The sequence below is a fragment of the Uranotaenia lowii genome, chromosome 2 (assembly GCF_029784155.1).
Source record: "Uranotaenia lowii strain MFRU-FL chromosome 2, ASM2978415v1, whole genome shotgun sequence".
NCBI classification, from domain to species: domain Eukaryota; kingdom Metazoa; phylum Arthropoda; class Insecta; order Diptera; family Culicidae; genus Uranotaenia; species Uranotaenia lowii.
The window spans coordinates 106,770,118-106,790,557 of record NC_073692.1 but is presented as its reverse complement, the minus strand read 5'-3'; the positions used below and the strand labels follow the sequence as shown (position 1 = coordinate 106,790,557).

Below are 20,440 nucleotides of genomic sequence, written 5' to 3'. Positions count from 1 at the left end.
GAGAGTTATCATCAATTAGTTGGAGAAGCGATTTGGATAGATATTAATTCCGTTTTTAAGAACGTTAAATAGATTTATGTTAAAATATTTTTTCAACTTCGAAAATCAGTATTTTAAATCATGATAAGATAGGGGGGGGGGGTAATTGTCAGCGTTACGTAATTTTCATAGGGGGGTACGTCGAAGCGTTACGATTTGTGACATACGGGGAGGAGGGGGTCAAAAAAAGGGCATTTTTGCGTTACGTAATTTATGGATGCCGCCTTATGCTGGTAGAAAGCAACAACAGCAATAACAAACTGAAAACGGGCTTGCTGGCAGGAGCAACAATACCCCTCGACTTCGGTTGTTTGAATGCGATTGGTGAATGCTTCACTTTGAAATTCTTTCAACACACGACTGACATGAGTGACCGGCAAGCGAAGAGGAACCCAGTGTGAGGAACATTAAAATGACCAATACCATTCACAGTCACAGCTTCAAACATCATGGCGACGACGGATCGCAACTCTGTTTTGAGTTTGTCGCTTTTTTTTTGTTTTTTTTTTCATATAAATAGCCAAAAGATGTTATAACATTTACCGTAAAAAACCGTTTCAATTGTCAGTCACTAGGAATTCAAGGAATTTAAAGTTGTTTTAAGTTTGGATTTTAGCTCAGTGTTCATTAATAAACACTATTGTTTACTAATGCAACTGATTTTTTTTTCTTACAAATTAATTTCAAAAAAAGATATTATGCTCATTTTTGAATAATTGTACTATTTAAAGTTATCGTCTTATTATCATTCACCAGAACTCTGAGGACAAAAAAACTAGGATAATCTAGTTCGGCTTGTAACATTATTCTAAAGATTTGAGGTGTTCCTGTAAGATATTCCCAAGTAATAATTTTAGTTTTATAAAAAAAAACTGGAAGTGTTCTTCCAAACTGCGCTATAAAACAACGTTTAGTTGAGTTTAGTTTTAAAACACTTACAAGAGGCCCACTAACAGGAGGTTCTGAAGAACACATTAAAAGTACCTCATACAACCAGGTTTCGTCGGATGAAAGATGTCAATTTTTAGTTTTTTTTAATTTCTTACAGCGGTTTTGAAATTGAATTGATGAAAAAAAAATTTCTGACTGAGTCGAAAACATGATAAGATGGTTCCATTTTGTCAAGGAACAACGATACATTTCAATACAGAATCTATGTTTCGAAACATAAAAAGTAATTCTGAGTTTCTGTCATTTTGTTTATCTATCAGTGTTTTATACAGTTAGAATAAGATGTTAGCTCTCATATGGTTCATAATATTAAATACTATCTTATTTTGATCGCCGCTGGGATATATTCTTATCTAAGTTTATGGCATATCGGCAAATTTAAATCAGTGGTCGGAAAATCGCTCAAGAAAAGCAATCAGGAATGGTTTCTAGCTAGAATGATGCTACCTCCGAGTGCTGTGATACGCACGTGGTAAAAGTACCCATTGAATATATGTCGAAAATCAACACTAACTTGATACAAGAAGATATACCATGCCCCACCGGAGGCTACCGTTGCTATTCGTCACGTGGCTAATCGACTTTGATCGACATACTTGGTGATACATTTTGAACGTCGCTCCCTCAATCATTCCCGAACGTCTATCCTCGCATCATTGTTGATAATGCTCGTTATTGATAGACGATCATTAATGTTTCAAAAGGAAAAATCTGAATAAATACCAGGACCACATGTTCAAAAAAGCTGTAGCACATGCTGGACAGTTCATTGCGGTTACCTAGTCATGATTTTGTCCTTCTAGGCAAAACGAAAAATAAAAAATCATCTGATAGCCTACATAGATCGCTCAAAACTGATACATATCAGTTATGATCCTAAAGGTTGAAAGTCGTTAGGGGAAGGAAATCAGCATCGAGACGTTCGTTGCTGATAGTCTGCGTCCTTTTTTACCTCATCATGTATCGCAAAAGTGTTTCAAATACAGAAGCGTCGTTGTCATGCATGATTGTTTGTATGATTTGGTTGAAGAAGGAAAATTTGACTGCTTTGATTTTTTGGCTCTGAATGTAGTCAAGCATGGCTCAGTGAAAATGATTGATTTTCGGAAGCATGATTGAAATTCTAGTTAGAGAGCAATTAAGACAGAAATGAAAATTGATAGGTGGAAAGGTCATAGCTAGAGCGCTTTGGGTAGAAGAAACGAATAGATGGTGAAAATGTGAGCTAGGGCATTGTGTTATCGACAGCTTTACTACTTGTGTGATCCTTTGCCCAGCAACAGCTGGTTATTTGTAGCAAGTGATGAAGAAGCCACATTGCTACCCACAACCTGCTCTGATGGGTCGAACACATGAGATTGCGTCCGACCGGGCCCCCCTAGCTCACATTTTCACCATCTATTCGTTCCTTCTACCCAAAGCGCTCTAGCTTTGACCTTTCCACCTATCAATTTTCATATCTGTCTTAATTGCTCTCTAAATAGAATTTCAATTTGGGGATATGCCATAAACTTAGATAAGAAAATATTAAATGCTTCATAATAACAAGATGAATGAGATTTATTTTCTCAATATTATCAATATTCCATCAAAATAGCGTTTCGTCGTTCCATGAAATAGTTAAAAAAAAAACACCAGAATGCAATTCACTTTCTATTTGAATTCAATTTATTACAATACCTTTTAATCCGGATCCAGCAGTAGAATTCGCTGTACTTGTTTGGGAAATAGTAGGTCCTCATTCCGGTTTCCATTGCCACAGCCATGCAGCAGCTCCGGAACAACGGATTGTCGGATTATATTGTTTTCCGGATGTTTTTCTAGCCACATTCCGCCACAGCTGCGCAGTAATTCCAGCAGATAACGCGACGGCACAGTCGAACTTTTCTGGATGTGTTGCTGGTGTGAGGAACCATCCGGTACCAGCAAATTACTACCCAAGCAACCAAAAGTCATGTTTTTACTTAAAGATAGAACTCCGAAGTTCCGATTTGGCTGAAAAAATGTTTTACGGGAACTTCAGGTGACTCTTGTCACTTAAAAGTTATTCAAGAACTTACATCGCATTTTGAAAGGTTAAATTATCGATAACGGAACGCTTTTAATGCAACTTCTTTCGAGAAGGTCGATAACGTTCGCTTAACACATTCTAACGCACCGTTAAGATATTTCTAGGTGTTTTAAAGAAACTATTTGAGATTTCTAAGCAGCATGTCAAAAATGTCTGTCGTTTCCTTGTCATGGTATTTGTTTTATTTATATCTCTACTGATATTTACAAATGGATTTCAACTTTTTTTCGAATTTTTCTTATCAATGTTAAGATATTCGAATAAATTTTTAATGATGAGAATTTTTCTTTTATTATTTATATGGTGTACTGAAAGTCATTTAAACGAAATAAGGTACAATCTATTCACCAACCCATTCAATCATCTCAAATGACATTAAGTTTAAATTATTATAGTGGCAATGAACTATTGCTGGATTGGTCGAGAGGCTCGTGAATTTCATTTCAACCTACAGAGCAGTGGTTCAATTCTCCATGCGTAAGCAGCTTTTGTAATCAAAACAATGTAATTGAAATCAGTGAGATTGACCATGATAGACCGGCAACCTAGTAATCTGTCATCTGGTTGTCAGAACAATTAGTCAACCGGATTTTTTTTTTCGGCGCGTAGAAGTTTTTTGACATTCTCTTCAGCTGAGTAGCATTCTCTACAGCCACCTAAACGAGCTTGAAAGTAGCTTTAAGAACTTAAATTTTGGTCTGAGTATCATTCTCTTCAGACACAAATGAGAGCTGATTAAGCTTCTATGAAACCTTTTTAAGGGAATTCTGGTTGCTTGGGTAAGCATCCGGACTCAGCAACGATCGGGGCAATTGCACCGAATTGTGGACGACCGGGCCAGGAAGAGCATATTTCCGGATATTAACTACAGCATTTTTTAAAAAATTACCTACAAGTTAAAAAATACGATGGAAAATGTACCTTCTGGTTGCAGAAATCGTACGCAAAATTCTCGTCGGTTTTGTTTTTCTTCTCTTCTTCTCATCTCAGATCAGCTGTATGTTGACACTTAACTTTTTATGAAATTTTGACTGGGTTTCATAGCGAGGTTTTGAAATTGCTTTATAGAGGCCTCCAGACCCGCTATATGCACGGAGAATAAAATATTCTTGAAATTGATGATTTAGGTTTTCGAAACAGGTTTTATAAACGTAAATAGAAAACTTGCTGTTGGTCGATTTTTTGGATCTTCAATTCCAAAGCAGTCGTCGGAGAAATCAATCTTTCGTGCACTGCAAACAAAATCCGTGATTGAATCGTATACGTGAACGGATTGAGTCGGTATGTTCTAATTGAAAACTAAACCTTTGCAATCGTTTGCACCAAAAAAAACTAATTTGATATATTAATTCACCAGTGTTTCATCGATTTTGCAGCACTAGGTACAAAACGCGATTTTCCTATACAATTCTTGCGTTTAAAAATAAACACAAAATCAACCCTGTAACCTTCCGTGCCAAACACTTAATTGAAAACTTATAAGATCAAATGTTTTGCTACTAACAACTTCAAACTTCATCATCGGTAGGTTCAGTCAGGCGGCAGGCCCCGGTGTAAATTTCACCTAAACTCCACGAAAGACCGGTTGGCTGTTTGGGTTGTTTGACACCGGTATCGTGTGTTGATAGATGATCGAGTTCTCCCCACAGCATAGTTTGCCGGCTGGAGCTGATGAGATCACGTGTTAGTCAGAATTCAAAACATTGGCTCATTCACGAGCGAAACCCGAACGAAGGGTTGTTGTTGAGTCAACAACTTGCTGTGCTCAGAGACCTCGCGTGAGACCTCAATTGCTTGTACCTAGTCGATACCAGATGATAGAAGACTCTCCACTCTCACTTTCGTTCAAAAGCTTTCGCTTCGAAGAGGGAGCTTTCTTGATGAGGGAAGAAAAACAAACCTCGGCGTGAACTCTCGCTCTCTTTTGGGGGGTCGCGATCGCTTTTGTGGTTTTCTTCGGCTTTTAGGGGTGGTAAATTTGACTTTCGATCTGGCTGGAGCCCAAACCACATGATTCGATATATTAAATACTAGCGGATGTAAACAATTCAGTCAGTTAGTGTTAAAAAGTGCCTCGGATAGGATCCGTGTCCCTGGTGTGTTTGTGACGAGCGAATACTCTCCAAGCAGATTCGGGTACCGCCATGAAGCCCCGATGGAATCTAGTGGTTAGTGAAATTTTTGTTCATGTTTTTTGGGGAATTGTTCTAAGTTTTAAGGACTTTGAGGGATGGACAAAGGTGTGTGATTATCTAGTGAAGTGAAACAAACTCAAGGAACTGGCAATGTGGGTCGCAACCTAGTTACAAATGTGCGAATCAATCGATCACGATCAGTTACGGGATGATATGCTCAATCAATTAACATCTCCGTCGACCATATCGGATTCGGGGTTTTGTTGTCGAACTGTGATAGACGATGATGAAAATGGACAGAAAAAGGTGCAAATGAGTGCAGCCACGTAATCGGTTGAAATGCAACTTTTCTGCATCATCATCTGTTAACGAAAAAAATCAGCAAACTCGCCAAACAAACAAAAAATAACCGTATGGTGAAATTTACCGGATTTGCATTCCCATCAATCATTTGAGCTCTCTGCGCAAATATTTTTTCAACGGGTCGCTCTGTGAAGCAACGTGTTTACCAATAATTGAAAGTGAAAAATATTCCGGAGTCTACAGATAATCTGGTCAAAAATCTGCTGATGCACAAAAGGCCAAACTTCAACATAGGTCAAAAAGGGTACACACCTTAGAGACATTCGTACTTGACCCGAGTAAAAATAACAAGAAAAAAATAATTCAGAAACCTGTTGCTTTCGTTACTAATCGGTCTAAACCGGTACGCTGCCAATGATTAAAATTTCACATTTAAGCACGAGTGTGTGGGCTTGGTGCTCAATTGAACTTTGAGGGTTATGAAACATCATCCATCCATCCATCTACTTAGACATCTTGGGGCAGATGTTACATCTTCAAGCGCTGATAGGCGAACGAGGGGAAGCGCCTATTCCAAATGCTTATGAATTATTCGTCGGAAACGCTTAATGCGCTAAACAGTTCATTTCGGCGTGAAATGAGATTCTATGTGACGCTTTACTAGTTAGTGAGTCCGAACATCATCGTTAGACTTTTGATCTGTCTAAGTCGCTGACGTAATGGAAAATTGACGGGTAAAATGCAAAAAAAAATTATCGTTTATCTCATCGAGCGAGAGAGCTAACGAAGGCTGGGGTGAAAGAAAGCATTTCTCGATTTTTCGGTACCTACTTGTGTAACTAAACCGCTGATTAAACGAGGCTCTCGTGAAAGTGGGTAGTGGATAAAAAAAAGTACGTGATAGACATGAAATTGTTTATATGGTGAGGTCAATCTGAAGGTTGTTTCGATGTTTTGAAATCGAAAATAGACTTTCATGCAATTGAACTTTCTTTTAAATTGAGTGACAGTTGATTTTAATCCGAACCTAGCGTTTTTTTTTGTTCATTTAAGTTTATTTACAATTTTTTCAACAATCTGGCTTGATTTTTTTTTAATTGGACAGACTGTTAAACGATCAGATTTTTGTGAAATTTATCTCAAAATGATAATAAAATTGTATGTTAAATTCAAGTTCACACGTTTCGTTACACAAACACACTTTTTGTTGTTATGATTGCATAAATACGTTTACCTGCAATATGAGAAACACTTTCCCTGAGGTCTCTTAAAAAATGAATGCAGTTTTCTTGAAAACAGATGATTGATTCGGATTTTAATTTGAGATCTGAAAAGTACGATTCTGACTACTAAAGCTGAGTTTTGAAACTTAAATTTAAAATCTGAATTTTCCAATGAAACTTGATTCTTATTTTTGATTTAATATTAGTTTTTTTTTATTCATTCTTGAATAGTTTTTCTAAATTTTAATATAATTGCATGAAAATATTCACAAAAATTGGAGAAGAAGAATACGCACCAATTAGATTAAATGCGTCAGCTAATAAATCATTATTTCTTATCAACTCAATTTGAAGGAATAAGAATTTCATGGATATTTATGAACATTATAATTATTTAAAAAAAATCAAAAAAGTTTTGAAAACATTTTCATGTTATTTTGCGGCCTTCTTGATACTTACATATAGTGGTGTGTGAAAAAATAGCAGCGCCACTAAATTCTACCAACAATTTACTCATAATAATAAAAATAATAATATAGATATGTGGAGCTAAAATAATAGACGAATGATATGGAATCGTTTTTTGAAAGGTTATGCGAACGGTGAACGATTTTGTGAAAAAAAAATATTTCAATTCCACGTCAAGGTTGCTGAAATCACAGAAAAAATCTATGATTTTACAGAATTTTGAGCAAATTTTCATCACAGAATCTGTGTCACAGAACACATAAATTAAAAATATTCATAGATTTCACAGATTTTCTAAATATTGTGCGTGATTCCAAAATTATAAATTTTTTGTCTGCATAAATTTTAGATTATTAACTTAGTTTTTGAAAAACGTGCTAAGATTTGTATCGTTAATTAATTTTTCTTAAGTGAACTGTAAAAAAGACTTTGCTTCGTGACTATTCAAAGGAATTTTCGCTATTTCCATCTCAGCAAACAGTCACAGGTTTTCAGGGTAAAATCACAGAAAGTCAGATTTTGTTCTGCAAAAACATAGATTTTTTTAGGCATCCTTGCTCCATGCGCATGTTCTATTAGTACGTTTTAAGCAAACAGAACCCAATTTTTATTTCAAATTCAATTGATACTTGCTTCTTCTTCTTTTGACACTAACATGGCCAAAACTTGGATGGATCCTGGAAAATGAAAAACTTTCGTTCCTCATTTTTCTTTTCAACATAGTATCTGATACATAGAACATGCATTGCTGATACAATTACGGCCAGGCCAACCATGTGATGATAAACGCATAAGATACAGGAACTAGGGAGAAATAAAGCGTGCAGTTCCCCGCAAAACGCTTCATATGATTATATAGGGTTTGAGTTAGAAAGTTATAAAGAAATATAAATATAAAAATAGATTAAAAATAATTCTAAACAGGCTCATCAAATCGAAGGAAAACTATAATTTCGGATGATTCATGACGCAGGAATAGCTTGAAAAAAATGTTTACACATATTTAACAGCTGGAAACTTTGCAATGTGACATTGCTTTACAAAATATCATCCTAAATTTAAAGCCGTATCTCTACTAGACTGCCAAAATATTTGGGAGGAAAAATGGTTCAAAGACTGGAAGAAGTCATCTAAAACCGAATCTAGAAACAGACAAATTTTGGACCGATTCAAGGCCTTGGCGAAAAGTTTTATCAGACGATTATACGTTTTCTGCTCTCCGTTTTAAGGCTAAACCCGTGTCCATTTTCTAGCCATTCTTTGATCCGCTGCTATAAGAATTATGAAGGGATTTGTGAAATAGTATCAATCAATAAGATTGTTCCTTCAGTTCTTCAATTCATTTATTTTCAGTAGTTACATGGCTTCAACGTGTCCGAGCCATACTCAGTCATAACTATGATCACGCTCTAGTCTCGAGTCGTCCTTATCGCAAATTTCACAGTTGCACGATTCCAGAATACCCAGGATTGAAGTAGTACAGCTATTCAGTAGATTGGGATGCTTGATGCTGGAAGGGTATGAAAATTTAAAAAAAAACACTGTTTTCGGCACAAATTTATTTTTAATTACAACTTTGAATGAGAAAATTCTTCTTAAATTTTTACCTCATGTTTGACCTAGAAAAGAAGATTTTTTCAATAAAATTATCACAATTGAATACTTCAAGAGTTAACTTAAAATTTCGCTCGAAGTGAAGTTCCATGAATTTTTGTTATTTTTGGTTGTTAATGGCATGATTGCTGTGATTAGTTAGTTCTCATATTCAAGTGGTGTACGGTGAGAGAAAAAGTACGAAATCGTTGAGCAAAATTTGAGATTGACGAAACTTTTGTGTGAAAACTCTAGCGCAAGAATAAAATCACAATAACAAATTGTAGAAAATTTTCCTGTCAAAAAAAAACCCTTCCTGATTTCTTTGACCACAGCCTACTCTTTTTTAAAAAAAACCGATAGATACTTGCTCATAAAAATCTTGAAACTAAAATTTTAAATTGATAAAAATTTTAGGAAAAACCTTTTTCCAAAAATTTATGCTTAAATTACAGTAGGATTCAAATACAATCGTTTGCAATATTTATAATTATAAATGCATGGGTTTTGGGTCCGTTGTTATAGTTATCACTTATTAATACAAAGTAATGGAACAAAATTGTTATTCCATTTGAAATGCCTCAAGAAATTAACAATTCTCCTTAAACAGAAAAATATTCTGTAAGTCTTAGGATGGCAGATATCTACAAAACCAAAAGAAATTATATCATATTATTATTTTTAGTTAATCGACAATATCATCAAAATGCATTAAAAATACTATTTGTGCGTTTGATAACAGTAAAACTGCTGTTTAAATACTTTTTATCAAAGGTGAACTATAAGCTGTGCAACTATCGCATAAAATTCCAATGTTATAAGGTTGACATCTTAAACCGTTAAGCCCCTTATGCGGGTATTTCAAAGATTCCAACCAAATGAATTGGTCCCATATAAGCCCAAAAGAAGAGTTTACATTTTCCAAATAAAACTGAGCAAATGAAATGCGAAAATTCAATAATATTTAGCAAAATAAAAGTGACCCATAATCGTTACAGAATCCACCAAGTTCCACACTATCATGGGTCACTTTTTCGCAAGCAAAACAAAACATTTCTTGGTTGCTAGCTCAACCCAATTGCCCCTTGAACGTATACTAGCAAAGAATGCCCCTGAATGTTTGCCAGAAACTTGTTGATTTTCATGTTGATATTCGGGTGTTGCCATGGACTTCTATGTGACTAATAATTGTGGGCAATATGACTAATAATTGTTACAAGCTTCAATTTTGACCCATAATTGTGGTTTTGAAAAACGTTGGTTTCGGTAAATTATTTTATTTTTCAACAAAATTGGAAACAAAATCATGTTTGAAATAAAAGAGGGAATATTTAATGACTGAAATTCATGCAAAGCTTGATGTTTGGTCCACTGACACCCGAATGAACGATCATTTTGTGGTGAAATGATACGTTAAGTGACTAATGATTGTGGGGGGACTGTATTTTCATCAGTAACCATTAAAAATCAAAGTAAACATTTAAAACGGCAAATTTTAATCTGAACTATCAGTTAAACAACATTTTTTGCTGATTTTTTTTTAATGAAATTGTGATTCATTTGGAATTTTATGAGCAAGTATCTATCGATGTTGAAAAAAAAAGGTATTGATTTGGTTAATATTTTTTATTAGAAAACGAACACACACGTATAGGATCTCAGTGAAACTTCATGTTTCTTTGAAGAGATCTAAATTCAACTTAAGACTAAAGCGTACATCTTTCAAGGATATTAATGGCTATAATTTTAATAATGCTAACACCACCAACCCACAGAAGGAGTACTGTGTATGCCGTGACCGAGACTCGATCTCATGACCTCTGGCTTAGAAGACTTGAACGCTATCCTGAACTTATCAATTGATTAAGGACGTGAAGTTTGATATCAAACCTTTCTAATTAAATAAATATAAAAATCAGTTTACAACAACAAATGTTGCACAGTATCAAGATTTTGATAAAAGGAAACTCTTATACTAGTTCTCTTCAAACATCGTTGTATGCCTTTGCTTGTTTGATACATTCTAGTACTCTTTTCAACGATGATGTTAATAAATTTAAAAAATTATGCAACTGGAACCACATAGGTATGACTGGCAGTTTTTTTCAAATATAGATTGGCTAAGCATCGCAGTAGGGGAGAGGAAGGCTATATGCGCATATTAAGGAAAGCACTCATTTTCTCCTATACTCCAAAAGATAGGAGTCTGAAAACTATATGCACATGAGCGGACATCTGTTCTCTATACGTAAGAGCAATTTTTTTGTTAAAATCTCTTACAGTTTTTGTGAAAATAATTTTATAATAAAAGAAGTCAAAATAGCCGATTTCCGAAACTGGCGGGCTAAATGCGCATATTTATGTTTTTAGCTATATTTCATTACCACTTGCAATATTTTGATATTATTTAATTGAAAATGGTAGAAACGGATGTTAAGCATACGTCAAGGCCGAAATTTTGGTGAAATTTTTTACATCACTAGTTCTTTTGCATGAAACATTGTTAAGTATGCCATATGGCCATATTTCAGGGTAATATTTTGTTCATATTGTATTTTTATCGGATCAGTAGGAAGTTCTTCTTTTTTCGCTGTAAGATCCTGATTTGAGCGTAGATTTCATGTTTAAATGATAGAAAGTAAAAAATTTATAAGACTAATCTATTTTTCTTGATATAGGCATTTAACCTACTTTGATATGGGCATTCAGAACCTGTCTCTTATTCCAATATCTTATCATTTACAACTTTGCCAAAAGCTTCGATTTGTTGAATTTCCGATTTCCAGATGAATAAGAAAGAAAAACCACTAAAATTTTTGTTCACAGAATCTGTATGCACAATAATTAAAGTTCAATATATTATAACAAAACTGACAAAAATCTTGTTTGAATTTTTAAATTTTTTCGACTTTATATAATAGTTTAATTTTTTTATGCCATGTGTTAAAAGCGTATTACCCTCAAACTGCACTAATTAGATATGATGAATCTCCAGCCATATCGTCAATCGGCTGTATGCGCATATTACCCAATATGCGCATATAGGAACACTTCCCCCTAATATCAGACAACTGAATCAGCTGATAGAACAAGGATGCACGGCCCAAGACGAGGAAATGAAGGCGATGAAAACTACATCTACATACATACTGCTCTCATCGCACGTTGTATATACTACCAACATAAATTTTATTTAAATTCTGTAAAAATACTCGATCAGAAAAGTTTAGCCATCCTTGTGAAGATACACATTTTTAACGTACCTAAATCTATTAACAAACGCTCTGATGTAACAAATTTAAACTCAACTTACGCAGGAGTTTTACATTCCATACATAGATACACACAAAAAGAACACCATTACAAACAAGATAACATGGAATCCCACTATTCCACATCCAGTATTCATAGAACAGTTGACAAAGACACAGTGTAACTACCGATAGCAGTTTAAAATAGTTTTAATTTACGTTGATGCAGAAAATTAAGAAAACAGGGCGGAAAACAGTAATACCCTGAAGAAGGCGAAATACATTACGTCGAAACGTCGGATCGACGCTTTATTTCTCAAATAATTTGACTGAAAGCTAAAAATATTTCAAAATTAACAAACATCAGTCAAAAAAGTTTTACCATATACATATTATGATTTTCGGTGTTTTTGTTCAGATTTTTCCCTGCTATTATTTCCAACACCGATATAAAAATATTTCATTTCTTGAATCCATTCAAGAAAAGCATAACCATTAGAAAAGAAAATTCCATAATATTCTTAGAATTACGTCTTACGGCGACATTATAGGGGTGCTAATTGAAACTCACGAAATGACCTCGCGTCACGAAAAAAGCCTCATTAATGGACATCATATTTGAAGGATCATGACGTCATCACCAAGCCAAAAGAAAATAAAAGGAAAATACTAAGAAAACATGGATGCCCCGCCTCTCGATGGGTTTTGATTTTTTTTTTGTTTCACACACCCATGTTAAATTTTTTGCTAATAAATAAAATTTACATGGGTTGGGAGCATTCTGCGTAGAATTTAGGGGCGCATTTTTTTTCGCACACCACTGCACTGTACATATCCAATCAGTCCAGGTTGAGGGAGGTTTTTCTTTCTTATTCAGTCAACAAAACAAAGTTATTCAAAAGGGTATAAATTATGAAATATTAGAATAACATACCGCTTTTCAATGCCCTTTTCACGTAGGTTAATCAAAATCTTGAAGAGAGAACAGAAGGGTTTAATATTGATTCAATATATGTATATACCATAAGGATGAAATATTTTTACAATATGACCACCCACATCTAACATAATAAAAATTATATAACATAGGTCAATAAAATTTTCAATAACTCAGATTTTCGCAAAAAATATGAGTTTCTAACATTTACAACGAAATTATACGAATATATTGTAAGTGATAGTGTAACATTTCTTGCTCACGGTTTGAAAATCGGTCACTTAGGATATTATAAATAATCAAACAGTCATAGATTTTAACATAAAATTACTCCAATATTTAAAAGTCCGATGTAAACTCATGTGTTTTTATGAATTTCTTACAAATTTTTATTGAAATATTCGATAAAATTATTAATTTTCTTATTAGTCGCATTAGTTCCCATACAGAAGTTCAGCAAAAAATTTCAGTCGTTTTTTTTTTCAATTCAATCGAAAACAAAGAACTTACCGAATTACCTTACCCGTTTTCTTTTATGTTTCAAACTTATTAAAATTAAGGGAATGTTTAGATCTTATTATGGTTTCAAGGATTCCAAGGACTTTTCGACGGGATTGTTGTAGTCGGGAACGTAGAAGGAGGTTTATAAAATTGTACTCCCCCTCTTTGCCCAGAATATCGTCTCGTTGCACTGCAGTTCTGCTCTGGAGATCTATCTCGGCCGGATCAGCATTTGAGAGATTTTCAACGAATAGTCGTGACCATGAAATCCAAACAAGCTCATTCCGGTTCTAGAGTTATTAAAATCTTTTCCTAGATACTTCCCATTCAGGTTGCTGAAAAAAAGTTCACAGACTATAAACTCTAATGTTAAAATCTTACAATAATCTAAACTTTTGAATAACTAGACGAGTGAGCTGAATTAATCGTACCTTTGAGGACAATTAAAGTACCACCAAGCGCCAGAGTATTCAATTGCACAATGTTTATACGATGAATTGTTGTCAGCAGTTGAATCTCCTGATATGCCACTGAACGTTCCAAGTCTCTTCAGCATAAATCCAAACATACTCAACAAAGTGGATTTTCACCTATAAATGGACAATTTAGTACTTTGGTTTCTGCAAATATTTAAGTCTGCTATACTGTAGTTTATGAATGGTAACATGATCAGAAAAGCATTACCTTTCCCATGTTTTTATTGAAGTTTCGAAAGATTTTATAGTGTTTGATTTGATGAAAACAAATTAATCTGTTTTTTTTATGTCAATCACAGTGCTTCAAAAAATATGTATGCACATGTAAATTTTGTCTATAACATAAGTAATAACATATTAAAATTATTTATGAACTACAAAATCAATCAATCAAATAGTATTCAGTTCAATGTAAATTTAACTTAATGTGAAGGACATTTGTTTTATCAAAAATAAAACAATCAGTCAAGTTCACAGTTATTAAAATCAGGGGAACCTGACTGTCAAAACCAATTCAGGCTGAACTAACCAACCAACGTTTGTCGTCTGTTTCTTCTGCGTTTTCAGTATTCGCCTTAGATGGTTGATGAGCTTTCTTTCCACCATATACTTAAGTACCTATCCATTTTTTTCTAACTTTTGTTTTCATCGCAACCGAGCTCCATCATAGTTGTTGCTCGTTTTTTTTATTCCAATTAAGTTTATCTTCAATGTGGGAAAATGGCAAGCAGCTCTTCGCCGCCCGAGCAGCCTTTGGCGTTATGTAGTATCATGAGCTCGTCGTAATCGGAGCAGTTGTTAAAGTTGTTGTTGTTGTGAAGCCACCGGTAGCCGGTTGTTGGCGAAGATAAACAAATTCTTCGTCCCCTTTCCCCCAAGTTTGTATCTTGATTGGCCGACTTTAACTCTGAGCAATGGTTACACATACTTGAAGCAGCTAGCTGTTGATGTTGTGAGAAGCCGAGAAAAATGTCTAGAAGCTTTGCCGGGCCACAACTAAAATCTACCACGAATTGTCTCGAAATTATGTAATATTTTTTCTTATCTGTGCATCAAAGTTGAACTGTTCCTCACAGATGATGTGAACTATATCAGCTTATAGAATTGGGTCTGTTTTCTTCACCTTGTTTCGCTAAGCGTCATCGCTTTTCCCCATTCAGAGAAATTGTGCTTCGTGGGGCTCGGTGCTTCTAGCATTGGGTGGAGAAATGTTTTACACTACCCGGTGATTATGCTGAAAGAATATGAACTAAACACTTCTGAGCTCATTATGGAACCGCATGTGTACACATTTGACGTAACAACAAGTAATTGGCTGTCAATAATTTCTCGGTAGTTTTTGCAACTCCTTTCAAACAATCATTATCTCCTCGAGCAGTGAACTTGTGATCTAGATCGATAGATCTTTCGCAAATGTAGTAATGATTGATGATTGAAGAAATCTACGTATATTGGATACATATCTATGTACAGTGTGGGCAAACATAGTAGCTTTATTGATTTTTAGCACGACGTCCTTCAAATTATTAATAACTGTCATCAATCCCACACGCTAATTTAATATAAGTCAACCAGTGGATTCGCATATTACATCATTCGTCAGTCATGCTTGCAAAATTACCATCACGTATGACAAACCACCTGTACCAAGCCTCACCTTTTCCATCCAAACCGTACACCGAAAAAAAAACCAAAACCACGACCCTCAAGGCCACCGACCCCTTGGTAGATCCGTTCGATTTTTGTTGCCCCTTTCCTTCTCTCGTTTTTTCGCTTTCATCGACTCCAACCACCTACGCCCTAAACTCGATTTACAACTTCTCATCATCAGCACCGGCGGGCGATGACCAGTCAAATCTGGGTCACTACTGAAGACCTTCAAGGTTGGAAATTTTGCTGACTCAGTTTGGGACAGCAGGGAAGGCAGTCGAGAAAAAAATTATACGATCAAAATATGGATCGGATCGCGAAAGCAGGGGCGCAGCTTATTTGCCGAACCCTTTTTTCGTGTGATGAGGTGTATGGTTTTGTTGATTAATCTGTCCACGAACGAACACACAGAATTTCCTATGTACTCTATACTGAAATGTTCAATTCTAAATATAACAACAATTGAAAATTTTGATTAAACCTTCGAAAGCAATTACAGAGGGTTAATAAGATCAGCGCATGCCAAAGCCGTTGAACTTGCGAAAAATGTTTTAAATTTTCATATGAACAAAATAACTGTGTTTAAATGTTTAGAATCAATAATACAACCGACTTCATAACGTCACCAAGAACGCAGGACGCAAGCTACTAGAAGCAGTTCAATATCTGACTCAAGACTCAAAGTAAGTTAGGAAAGCACACGGTTCAACAATTGTAAGTGCTTCTTGTGTAAATAAGAATTACAGAAAATTGTGTAAAACTTGCATTCTAATTTTATGTAATTTATTTTTTTTAAAACACAGTTTTTCTGAAAATTGCCGAAACAAATAAGTAAGCCGAAACGTAAAGAAGTTGTTTGGACTTAACATAATTTTCACCGAAAAATATCAACCAAAAGCAATAATTAGCGGTGATCGAAAATCGTCTCTTATCACAAATTAAGAACACCAGCATAAGATTCTTGGCCAAATATGTACATTAGACCGCTGCAAGCTATGTATGAAAATTTTGAATTCTTAATTTTTTTTCACCTCCCACAACTGTTTTTGATTGTTTCTGCTGCCAGAAATAGAAATAATAACTTTGGAAGCGATCCATTCAGTCCTGAATTAGCGCAACGAGTTTTAATTTTGTATGGAAATTTGTATGAGAAAACAAAATTTTTCATTCAAAAATCGCCAGGGATGTACTGAAAGTTCCAAAAAAATTCAACTTCGAATGAAAAATATTTCTTGATTCTTGCAGCACACTTCATGTAAACAAAGTACAAACCTAACTTGTAACCCAAAATATTTATTCGGTGTTATACAAAAAAAACTCAAAATTGTTTTTTAAAATTTTTGCGTTTTTGTCTGCTTATTTTAAAGCTGTGTATACGTAGGATGGAAATAAAAAATCTCAAAAAACTGCTTTTTTGTCGATATATTTAACCTTTGCAAAAACATTTCATGCAATTAATAACAGCTCTAGCAAGCACAGTCTGTCATTTTTAAGTGCCATTTTTGAGTATTTTTCAATGGGTTCAGATTTTTTTTATTTTGAAATGGTTATAACACTTATAACTTTTTTCATGAACATCTTAGCTGCTTGTCATGTAAGCAAAAAATTAAGCTTAAGAATAGTCAAAACCGAAAATCAAAGACTAATTTCATTTCAAGCTCATTTGAATTTTCTGGATGATTTAATGTGCAAAAATTTCTTCTTCCATACATTGGAATTGATTGGAACTTTTCAACAAAATTATAACATCCCTAAGAATTTCAAGAACTCTAAAACGTTCTATGGATTAAAACAATCGTTAATTTTTATTTCTTTATTTTTTTTTATAAATTTAAGAATTTTATTTCTGCTAAGAAATTCTTCTTTGGAACCAGATTATTCTTCTTATTTTTTTTATTTTCTTCTTATTTTTCTTCTTCTATCAACGTAGCCAAAACTTTTAAGCATCCTGGAAAATGAAAGACTTGCGTTCTTCATTTTTCTTTTCAACTTTATCTCTGTTACATTTAAACATGTATTGCAGAGATTACAGCGGCCAGGCCAACCATGTGGTAAATACCGCAAAAGATACTGGAACAAGAAGTGGAATAAAGCGTGGAGTTCCCTACCAAACGCTTCAATGGTTTATGAACAAAAACTTTATATAAAATGATACAACACAAAAGTCTGAAATCGTAGAAAGGACAGATCCCACCAAATAGGGTTTCGTCCAAAGGAGACATTCTTCGCTGATTCGCTGATGTCGAAACCTACTGCAACCGTAGTTTTTGCCACATCCTGTATTTTTTTTTTGCTCCAGGGCACTTCACCATTTTGAACACCTTTGCGTTTATTTTAAATTGTATACGATACTGGTTCTTATTTAATGTAATTTTTTTTTCATCCTCAGTTAGAACCACTTTTTAAAAGAGCGAAAATTTTTGACGTCCGCGTGAGTCAAAGCCTACTTGAATTTCATTTTTTTGGAACCAGAACATGCAGACCAAATCCGAATGCTTTATTGGATGGTAGATAGCTTTGATTTAAAACGGGTTATGTATGTGGGGTTGTTAGTTTATAAATTTTTGAGAATTGGTTTTACTCAAACCTGATTTATTTAAAAACTTCTAATTGCCATATCATCAAAACTAAAGGTAGAGTAGGGTGGATTAAAGGACGACCTTGGTGGTATCTTATTTTTAGAAAATTTTGAAGGAGCTCCCATACAAAATTAACGAAACTTTGACTTAAATCGAACAATTTTCGTAAATTAATGAACTGATCAATGTTGAATTCGGTGTGTAGCTGCTTTCAAGACCGGGAATGGTTTCTAGCATACTTCCAAACCCCTCCGAATGTTCACATTTTTTTTTTTATTCCAGTCCCATAAAAGAGGGACCGATATTTTAAAAACCATTATGACCAAGACAAGAAGCAAGCTAAAGCTTAAACTAAAGTAAGCGAACGATTCTTTGAATCATACACAGAAAAAAATGACTATTACGTGTCACTGAAACTGCAACCTTTAAAATAAATCAACCTATAATTAACAAAGCCTGTAATTTTAAATTGTTTTCCTTGAAAAATAACGAAGATTCATTTATTATTACAGCTAATGTCCTGTAAAAAAAGTTGTACACTGAAAATGAAATGTCACGTAATTTATTGTTGGACCTGTAAAATTACGGTAAATGTCCTGCTCCTTTTTGTTACAGAAAACTTGCGTAATTTTACAGGAAATATTTTTTACTGTGTACATGTTTAAAATGTCGCCCTTAGGAATAGCAAAACGAGACAAACTTTCGCTCACTCCAGCCAGCCCACTCGCACTCATGCAAAATCATTACCCAAACTAGGCAGCGCTTCCTTCCTTTCCTACACTGCAAAAATAATTCGTGTAATTTTAGATCGTAAACGATGTACGAAAACGGAACATTGTTTTTGATCTAAAATTCTATCACGGCGTGTAAATTTAATCGAAAGCGATGCACGAAAATGGAACGGCTTATTGTCGTGTAAAAATATACTGTGATGTAAAATATTAGAATTCATTCTGGATATTTGCAAAATTTAGTAAATATTCAGGTTTAAAGTATAAAAACCTTATGAGAAATTGAAAAATACAATGATTATTTTTATTAGTCAATTTATTTAACAAACAAACAATTTAAATAATCATTAAAAAGAAAATAAAAACGTTCACCACATAATGAGCAACGCCGGAAGTTGCATCAAACGTTGACGAAGATGGTTAGCGTCACCAGTCGGATTGTTGAGAGGATTTCCTTTTCGGACAATCCGGATCCACGTCACTAAAAAAAAAAGAAAGAAAAACTGTTTAGTTTCGACAACTTTAGTTTTTTTTTTTTTTTGTATTTCACTTCATTTACCTTCATCTGTCCGGAACTCCGTGGCTTTCTCGATCTTTTTGATTATTGATTCCAACAGTCCACTGATCACCACCACCAGCCTCATCGCTTTCAGCAAACAGCAGTTTCGGCAAATATTGCTCGTGCGGTGATCCTCGAAGTTAGCTGCCGAGTGCTGGCGGTACGATCCTTTGCGATCTTACGACATGGGCTGGGGGCTGGGACTTGGGTTCCTATTTTCGACAGACTTTTCACTTAAATTTTAGGATGATGCTACAAATCATCATCTAGCCTAGCTTAGCTTATTTGACTACTCATATCCACCTTAAATCATTGAACTCGAAATGCTGTGTGCTGTTTGCGAAATGCTATTTTTATACACCAACAATTAAAAAAGTTTCTAATAACATTTTTCATTAAGCTTTGCACAACTTACGCATTTCCAATGGCGTGGCTAAGCAGAACAAGTTCTACTTCGCCAACGGTTGCTACTCCGTGATTGATCGAGGCCATCAATTTTGTTCATGGGCCAGATGATGCTACAAATCATCATCTATTTAAAGTAAAAACTAATGAACTTTAGCCGCAAAAGAAAGGAAAACAATGGATCTATCATGTTTAACATAGTTTTTGATGTAAAATTATATCCCATCGTTGTTTGGTAGATCTTGCAGTGTAAATTTATTGCAAACAATTTAATTTTACACTTTTTATTTGAAATCGATGAAAAATAGACCAAAAATAGTTTGAAATTACATCATTTTTGAATTACACTAGGAAAAAAATAGACGCCACACGTTTTAGATTGCGTTTATTTTTAGAAATTTTTTGCTGTGTACGGAAAACAAACGTCATCACCTTCTGCTGATGCACAGTGATCCATAATATAAAAGAAACTTGGTCAAAATATTATTTTTGATTTCACATGAAATTGAAAACAATAAAAATTCAAGTTCGCAATAATATAGTATTTCAAAATTTTAGAGCAATTTTT

At 34.4% G+C, this 20,440-nt stretch overlaps 1 protein-coding gene across 1 annotated transcript in view; it reads left to right on the top strand.

The window, feature by feature from the left end:
• The first annotated feature begins 5,083 nt into the window (after window positions 1–5,083).
• Window positions 5,084–20,440, top strand: part of LOC129749189 (uncharacterized) — a 34,355-nt gene continuing 18,998 nt past the window's right edge. The window contains exon 1 of the mRNA XM_055744116.1: window positions 5,084–5,229. Coding sequence (XP_055600091.1) covers window positions 5,206–5,229 — 24 coding nt within the window. The 5' untranslated portion in view covers window positions 5,084–5,205. The remainder of the gene's footprint in view (window positions 5,230–20,440) is intronic.